Source organism: Neofelis nebulosa, chromosome 17 (genome assembly GCF_028018385.1).
Source record: "Neofelis nebulosa isolate mNeoNeb1 chromosome 17, mNeoNeb1.pri, whole genome shotgun sequence".
Taxonomy (NCBI): domain Eukaryota; kingdom Metazoa; phylum Chordata; class Mammalia; order Carnivora; family Felidae; genus Neofelis; species Neofelis nebulosa.
In genome coordinates, this window is record NC_080798.1 from 61,337,901 (window position 1) to 61,346,499 (window position 8,599).

At 65.1% G+C, this 8,599-nt stretch overlaps 1 protein-coding gene across 1 annotated transcript; it reads left to right on the forward strand.

Annotated features, from left to right (window-relative positions):
- Window positions 1-994: 994 nt before the first annotated feature.
- On the forward strand, window positions 995-6,073 carry PABPN1L (PABPN1 like, cytoplasmic). The gene is given in 8 exon segments (XM_058707738.1): window positions 995-2,380; window positions 2,707-2,845; window positions 3,149-3,216; window positions 3,637-3,743; window positions 3,879-3,966; window positions 4,475-4,617; window positions 5,982-6,039; window positions 6,041-6,073. Coding segments are annotated over 8 exon segments (885 nt in total). The 5' UTR covers window positions 995-2,131.
- Window positions 6,074-8,599: the final 2,526 nt, after the last annotated feature.

The window sequence follows — 8,599 nt, forward strand, 5'->3', positions numbered from 1 at the left end:
CCTCTGGGGGTGGGCAAATGGGTGACCTGAGTTGGGGCTGAATGGGAATGGGCCTCCTGGCTGGGTTCACCCACAGCCTCCCATGTGTTTGCACGTGGGGTGAACTTTCAAAGGCTGTGTCCGCTAGGTGATCTGGATGACCTTGGCTCCCCCCCGCCACAAGACCCTCAGGGTGGACACCGAGGAGAGGGACACCTTGACCCCGAGGAGCCAGGGTGTCACAGCCATGGTGTCCTGGCTCCCAGGTCAGGTCCTCACCAGAGTCGGATGCCCAGGACTCGGCACTCCCGGTTTGCTGGCGGCTTCTGGAAGGAAGGGGTGTTATTAATACTTGGGCCCAGGCTTGGAACATGATGTATTCTGAAAGGCGTCATTGGAAAGGCCAGCCTGGGGGCAAGCCTGTCTCCACGCCAGGCGGCTGGCGGGAACCCCAGCTGGGCCTGGTGTGTCAGCAACTTCAGCCGAGAGCAGGGTGACAGCGTTTTTCCATTGCAGAGACCTGAGCTCAGAGGGAGGCTGGCCGGGGGCCCGGCCTGAGCCCAGCCGGCTCTTGGCTCACACACGGCCACTGTGGTGTTCTGCCTCCCACGTGGAGGTGGAGGGAAGGGCCCAGGCCAGAGGCCCTCCCCGGGGCCCCGGACCTGCAAGGAGGGAGAGGACCCGACTGCCTCGAGTTACGGGAGAGAGGCGGGCAGTGGCCACGCTTCCGTCCTCTCCCAGCCAGCTTTGGGCGGAGGTCCCGTCCTCGGCACAGAGGTGGATACTGCCCTTCAGGCACTGTGGCCTGCCGGGGGAGACCCGGGCGGGTGTGACGTACAGACCGAGGGGGAGGCCTGGCGCCATGGCCGAGAGAGAGAGAAAGGAGGAGGAAATCAGGAAGGCTTCCTGGAAACAGCCGTGCAGTAGCGATGGGGCCCCCTGGAGTCTTGCCCCTGTAAGTGCACGTGGCTAGAGCGGGTGTGGCGGGCAAGGTGCCCCCGTGCATGCAGGACCACAGCAGGCCTCACGTGCCCCAGGCCTACAGACCCTGCCCCGGAAGTGAGAGAGCAGAGCCAGGCGAGCGAGGGAAGGGGGCTCGGGCCCGGGAGGCGGGGGCCTGCTGCTTCCGAGGGCTACAGCCGCAGCCACCAGTGCTCCCACACCCCCGCCCAGCTGGGCAGAGAGGCTGTCCCGGCTCCGGGGCCGCACAGACCCGCTCTGTGTAAGCTGCGCCTCTCCCCCAGTTCCCAGCTCCCCGGGAAGAGACCCCAGTTTGCCCCGCGTGGACCTCCCAGCTAAGGGCTGGAGGGGGGGGCTCTGGGCCGGGCAAACGTGGCCAGGGGAGGCCCCCACAGACACGGCACGAAGCTGGAAAACACGAACCAGGAGCTCCACACGGCTGAGCCAGGCTGAGGCCAGAGGGGCCGCTCAGCGAGGACAGATGGAGAGCGGGGCACTTGGGGACAAAGGCCCACGGCCGCCCTCCAGGAGCGAGAACTGAGAAGCAGAAGCCTCACAGAAGGAAGACGAGCAGCCTTCGGGGCCTCCAGTGTCCACCCCAGATCTGCCCAGGGTTCAGCCCTTAGGCCCTGTGGCCAGGACGGGACCCCGGCCTCCTGTGAGCGGCTCCCACCCACAAGCTGGCCCAGAGAGGGGTGCGAGAGGGGAGCGTCCGCGGGGAATCGATGGCGGGTCAAGAGGAGGGGCCGGGCCCTGCCCTGTGGCACACGCCCTGCCCTCCCTGCCCCAGGTCTTTGCTCACGCCGGGCCCCATGCCCAGGCCGTCCTCTGCCCTAGCTCTGCCCCACCAGTCCCTCTAGGCTGGCCCAAACACGTCTCCTCCCGGAAGCACCCCCTTCTCCTACGTGCCTCCTTCCTGTGGCCTGCTAGCCTGAGCAGGTGCAGTGAGCGTGGCAAGCCCTTGCAGGCGGAGCCCTCTTCTCTCCCCCACGGGGGGCATCGGCCCGGGTGAGGGAGAAGGGGCTGGCCCAGAAGCGGGGGCTGGAAGTTCAGCCCTGCGGGAAGCCTTTAAGAGCTCTAGTGGAAGCAGCTGGCCTGGTGAGGGGCTTAAAACCCTGGGCGGGTGAGGGCAGGTGCTAGCGTGGAGGTGAGCGGCCAGGGAGGCCTCGTCCGCCTGCCCCTCGACCCGCCCATGTGGCCCTTCCTCAGCCACGCTCTCTTCCCACCCCCGACCCAGGCCTGGCTGCAAAGGGCTTCCTCGGACCCTGAGGCCCAGGGCTGGGGGGCCTGGGGCAGGGTCGAGAAGCCCCCTCCAGAGCCAGGGGGTGGGGACAGGAAGGAGGGGGAGCCAGGGGAAGCGGAGAATGACCCCGAAGATGCAGGCTTCCCCCTGTCTCTCTTGGAGGGGGAGGAGCTGGCCGAGTACCCGGAACCCGACCAGGTAACACCCACGTGGAGCCCAGCGGAGGCTGGCCAGGACCTGGATTCAAGGGGACTCACGGCTGCAGCTCGGGCCTCTCCCGGGCCACTGTCCCCCTGCCTAGAAGAGGGTAGGGGGGCTGCCCACCCCTGCAAGGCCGGGTAGGATGGCAGGGCCCGAGTCCACATGGCCTTCCCAGTCCCGTTCCAGGACCCCTCCCCCCGCAGCCCGTCCCTGAGGAGCCAGGGACCCTGAGGCCGGGCACGGTCAGGCCTGCTCCCCCCTGCCCCCAAGAGGAGCCCAGGGGCCACCCTGCCTCTGGGCTCAGTGTGGGGTCCTGCTGGCAGGAGCTGGAGGCCATCAAAGTGAAGCTGTGGGCCATGGAGCAGGCCCAAGGACCGGAGCCGCCTGGGGCGCAGGGCCAGGCGGGACGGGAGGAGGGCGCCGGGGCCACGCCGGCCAGGCAGCTGCTGAGCCCCGAGGCAGGTAGGAGCCAGGGGGCCGGGCCAGCCCTCCCCCTGGCGGTGGGCCACCAGTCGTCGGGCACGCGGCTCTGAGCCCCTCCTCTCTGTAGTCTGGGCGGGCTGTGCTACAGGCCTAGTGCCAGCTCACGGCGAGGGTCTGAGGGTCTCTGCGTCGGGCCGGGCAGCGGCCCTGCCGGAACAGTCCCAAGGGGTGACCCTCTTCCCACAAGCAGTGAGGAATGAGCCACAAATGTGAGGTGTCTGCCGGGAGCGCCCCCTCTTGCCGGCAGGGAGACCCGCTGTCCTGAGGCCCCCCTCTCTCTAGGTTGCGCCTGCCCCGGGCCCCCCACGGAGCAGCTGAAGTCCGACCACAGATCCGTCTATGTGGGGAATGTGAGTCAGGGAGGAGGCAAGATGGGGCCTCTTGGGGTTTGCCACCTCCTCCTGGCCGTGGGCTTAAAGGAAGGGACACAGGTCCAGGAGGAGAGAAGCCAGAGGGCTGCCCCCAGAGGGAACCTGGGCCCTGTGTCCTCACATCCTGCTTTCCCAGCATGACCTGGGAGTCAGGGTTTCCACCTGAAATCTCCGCTCGGCCAATCATTGGCAACAGATTCCACTTTTAAAAGCCACGTGCTCTCTGGACAGGCCAAATAAACCCGGGGGTTCGCCCAACACACGGGGGGCGTACGTCTTTGTCTCCGGTCCATCCCCAACAGGGGTGGGGGACAGAGACCTCTGCTACCAAGAAAACGTGCTGTGGGAGACCCCAGGAGGGTGAGGCCTCCCCACACCAGGGGCCCGTACCTGTGGCAGGTGGACTATGGGGGCACAGCTGAGGAGCTCGAAGCCTACTTCAACTCCTGCGGGGAGGTTCACCGGGTCACCATCCTATGCGACAAGTTCTCCGGACACCCCAAGGGGTCAGTGCCAGGCAGGCCATGGGGGTGGGGGAGGGGGCTCAGGGAGGAGGCCCCCGGAGGGGCCGGGCGCCCTGGGGTCCTGGGGAGCCTGGGTACCTCGGGGTGGCCCTCACCCGCCATGCCCACCCACCCCAGCTACGCCTACATAGAGTTTGCTGCCGAGAGCTCAGCCCAGGCCGCGGTGGCGTTGGACAAGAGCATCTTCCGAGGCCGAGTCATCAAGGTGTGTCCCCTAAAACTCTGCTGTGAGCTTCTTCACTTTAACCCGTTAATCCCCGAGGAACCAGGAAAACGCAAGCACAGGGAAGCCAAGACGACCCTTCTCCAATCCCCAAGTGTCTCTGGGCATATCGGCCTGGCCGCAGGGGCGGCGGTTGCTTCCGGACTGGATGTGGCGTTGGGAGGCCCCCTTCCCCAGCTGGACCTTTGCCAGATGCTGGGCTGACAGGGGCACGTCACCTGACCACGTCTGTGGCTGGACAGTTCAGGCCTAAGTGGTGATTTTGAGAAGGTTGGCAGGGAGCAGGTTAGCTGTGGGTTTGGAATTACCGCCGCAAGGGCTGGCGGGCGCTGGGGCCTCTGCACACCTGCCTGTGAGCCTCCAGCAGAGAAATCCGGGGTTTCCTGGAGGCAGCGTCAGCCCCGGGCTCTGGCCTGGGCTGGATTCAGGCTGCGCGGCGGAGAAGGGTCCAAGGACAGGGGACTCAGAGGGACTCAGACTTTGGTTTCAGGTGCTGCCCAAAAGGACCAACTTGCCGGGGATCAGCTCTACCGACCGCGGGGGCTTCCGAGGACAGCCAGGCGCCAGAGGAGGACCGTTCCCCCGCAGCAGCCTCCAGGGCGGGGCCCGCTTCAGACCTCGGGGGCGGAACCGGTGGGCGGGGGCCGCGGGCGGGGGGCGGGGCCCGGGAGGGGCCCGTGGGCGAGGCGGGGCCGGTGGGCGAGGCGGGGCCGGTGGGCGGGGCCCGGGGAAGGGGACCTGTGGGCCGGACCGGGATGTGGTCAGTGGGCGGGGCCGAGAGGAGCCGGCGGGCGGGGCCTGGGAGGAGAAGCCGTGGCGGGGGGCCGAGCTCACCTCCGCTTCTCTCTATGCAGGGGCCGTGGACGGTTTTCACCTTGGTATTCACCGTATTGAAGGGAGGATCCGGTTTTGAGAGTGGGGCTGGGGTGGGTCAAGAGTAAAGGGCCGCGCTCTGGGCGGGGCCGTTTATTCAGCGCAGAGTAACTGCCCTGTCCCCTTCACGGTCCAGGGCCTCCCACCGCGGCCCAGACCCCGCAGCCGGAGCCAAAACCGTCTCTCGCACGAAGCAGGGCACGGGGGTGGGGGCTGCGGCTGGCGCGGAGGGCTACTCGGGGCTTTGGAAGGCGCTGGGCAGAGCCTCCGGCAGGCGGCGCTGAGTCAGCTCGGGGCTAAGTCGTTTTAAAGAAAAGTAGAAACGTGTCTTAATGGCAAGGAGTAAATTAAATTTGAATAATTTTTAAAAGCACACAGCAGGCCTTGCCTTTATTCGCCTCCTCGGGCGCAGGTGCAGGTCTGACCGCCAAAGGCGGGGGATGGGTCCGAGGCCGGGCTCTATCCCACTTCACCGCCCCGTACCCTGCCCCGTGCCATCCGGGAGCTGGAGCCGGAGCCACCAGGCCCGGTGGCCCGCAGGGCGCGCGCCCCGCAGTAGGTGACAGGCATCCGTGAGGCGCCGAGGGCGGGCGCGCACGTTGGAGGCCGGGCACAGGCCCGGCCCTGCTCAGAGGTCGGGGAAGCGGAAGGGGTTTCCCGCGCGGGGCGCTCTGGCTGTGGCCCCTCTGTGCAGACACACCCGGGCCGCTCGGGAGGGCGCCGCATGTTCTCTACCCCTTGCGGGGCTGGGAGAGCAAACACACTTGGTTCTGCCGCTGCCAAAGAACCCCTCCCTGGGCTTTTCTAAAGGGACTCGGCCCCTTGCCGCGCTTGACCTATCAATCCCTTAAGCCAGGAACAGAGCTGCTCGGTGCTCGGCCCACAGTTGGGGGCGGGGCAGGCCCCCTCTCGGCTCTCCACCCACATTTGTCTCTGGCTGCCTTAGGCCAGGTTCGCACTACCCCTGTGATCTGGGGTCAAATCTGACCCTTGAGTGGGGTGAATAATGTGCCCCTAAAAAAAACGTGTCCACATCCTAATTTCCAGAACCTATGAACGTGACCTCATTTGGAAAAAGGGTCATTGCAGGTGTGATTAAGTGAAAGCTGTCCTCGTCATTCTAGATCACCTGGGTGGGCCCTCGGGCCAAGGAGCCACACACAGACCTGGTGTGGAGACAGCCGCAGAGGTTGGAGTGTGGTGCTGTACAAGCTGAGGAACCCCAGGAATCGCTGGTGGCCGTCAGAAGCTGGAGGCATGGGCCAGACCCTCCCTCAGAACCTCCGGGAGGAATCGGCCCTGATGACACCAGATCCGACTCTGGCCTCTGGAACTGGGAGGGGGTACATTTCTCTGTTCTCTATCCCACCCCCCCCCCCGGCCCCCCCCCCGGCCCCTCCCCTCCCCTCCCCCATGAGAAGGTAGGTAGGAGGGGCTGAATGTCAGGCCAGGGCCACACCGGCCCTGGAGTCTGTGCGGCCTGAGCCACTTGCGGTCAGGAGGCATGCCCCCCTCCCCCCCCCCCCTCCCCCGGTGCCCTGGGCAGAGAAGTTTACGTAGCAAGGGCAGATGACACCAGCCCCCACCTGCTGGGCACCCAGGGGCCGTCCCTCTCCTCGGCCAGGGGCATCTGCCGCCGTCCTGACGTGCTCCATCATGCCCGCGGCGGTCTTCTAGCCACAGCTGATCCCTTCTGTGTGGCCACTCTGAGAAGAGAGCGGGCCTCGGAGCCCCTCGCTTCCCATGGGTTTTAGGCCCAAGCAGACCATGGTGGAAGGAGGGCGGAGAGCACTCCTGTCGTGGCTGCGTAGGCAGCGAGGGCTCCAAGCAGTGAGCCACTGAGCAGACTCGTGTGGCTGTGCCCGGAAGACGCGGAGAGGCACAGGTTCCCTCTGTCCCCGTCTCGTCTGGGGCAGAACGAAGGACAGAGACAAATCACCTGAACGGTGGCTAAGGGCCGACTGGGAGCTGCACCTGATGGGGCCCAGCTCTAGGGCAGCGGGACAGGCAGGCAGGTGGCCCACAAGGAGGCTAGCCTCAAGGTACAGAGATGCAGAAAGACGGTATGAAACCACCCCAAGACCGTTCTATTGGCAGCACAAGGGCTAACACGATACTTCTGACCCTTGCTTTTCTCAGACTTCAAGTGGGCATGCTGCCTAACAACGTGCACAAAAACTCCTGAATGTAAAGTGGGTACAGGGGTTGGTCTGGCTGCACCTACCAAAAAACTCAAATAGCAGTAGCTTCAACAAGATCGTTTATTTTCCTCTACGAAATGCTGACTATAAGTAATCCAGGGCCATGTCAATAAAGACCATGTTCCTTCTAGCTTTCTGCTCTCCATCCTGAGGAGATGCATCTTTTCTTCATGCTCTCAAGATGGCTGCCTTAGCTCCAGCCATCACGTCCGAGTTCCAGGCAGGAAGAAGGGAAAGGATGAAGGAAGGGTACTCCATCTGCTAGCTGAATCCCCCTTCGAAGTATCCTTCCTGCAAGTCCCTCCCGACACCACCCACTCACATTCCACAACTACCTGTCCTGGAGTGCTACAGACAGTAGGCAATCTCTTCTGTCCGGTCAACTGTACCCAATAACACTGGGGCTTGGTTCGTAAGGAGGCAAGCCAGCTACCTGCAGGCTCTACCACAGCCGCTACGCAGGCAGGAGCAACTACCTCCAAAAGCTCAGAGCCAGCGGCTGCTTGTGGCTGCTGCTCCGGCCTCCTCCCCATCCCCTGGTTCCACCTGCAGCGGAAGGTGCTGGGCTGGCACTTGTGTTTTTAAGACATACTCGTTGACTTTTTCCCCTCTACTTCTGTAATTTGAAAAACGAGTCCCGCGTTCCTTAGAAGGGAAGGCTCACCTCCGGGTCCCATCCCGGTGCTAACGGCCTCCGCCATTCCCCAGGGGGTCCGGGTGGCCCTGCTCCTCGTCAGACCCCTTCTCCAGAGCGACTGAGGAGGGAGGGAGGGAGGGAGGGATCACGGCTGGCCCGGGGCACCCGGCTCGAAGCCAGGGCACTGACGACAGCACAGAGCAGACCGTGCGTGCGGTGGGGCTCAGACCCCGCGGGTCCTTGTTGCCAGATGACGAAGGGTGCCAGGGCCGGGGCCGCCTGATCCCGGATGGCAATGTCCCCTCGGTCACAGTCAACTAGTTAGGACTGCCATCTGGACTTGACAGAGCAGGCTTCTGGGGAAGCACGTGGCAGAAATCCGATCACATCGGTTGCTCCTCAAGCACACCCCCTCCCCCCGGCTTGCTCAGGGGCCTGCGGAGGCAGCAGGTGACCAGGGGCTCCGCCAACCGCTAGGGACCGCCACACGCTCCCCCAGGGGGAGGCTCACGGACTCGCTCACTCAGTGCTCAGAAAGCAGGTGGCAGTTGACGAGCTGAGAGCAGCTCCCTCCTGAGGCCAGGCACGAGTCCAGAAAGACGAAGCCAGGGGAGGACGTGTGGGCTCTCCGGGAGCCCCTCTAGAGCTGGCCCTGGGCACAGGAGGCCTGCCCCCACAGACCACCCCACCCCGGTCAGCCAGCGGAAGCCGGCCTCGAGTCGCTCCCGTCTCTGCTGCCCCACAGCTGCAGCCCCCGCAGGGCCCCAAAGTCCGTGGGCTCCCTCACCCGCTCTCCCCGCCCCTCGTCCCGGCTCTGGTCCCTGACCTCTGCACCAGCCTCCAAAGTGCCGTGCTACACGCTCTTCCGTCCGAGCCTCTGCTGACACAAGGAAAACACCAAACG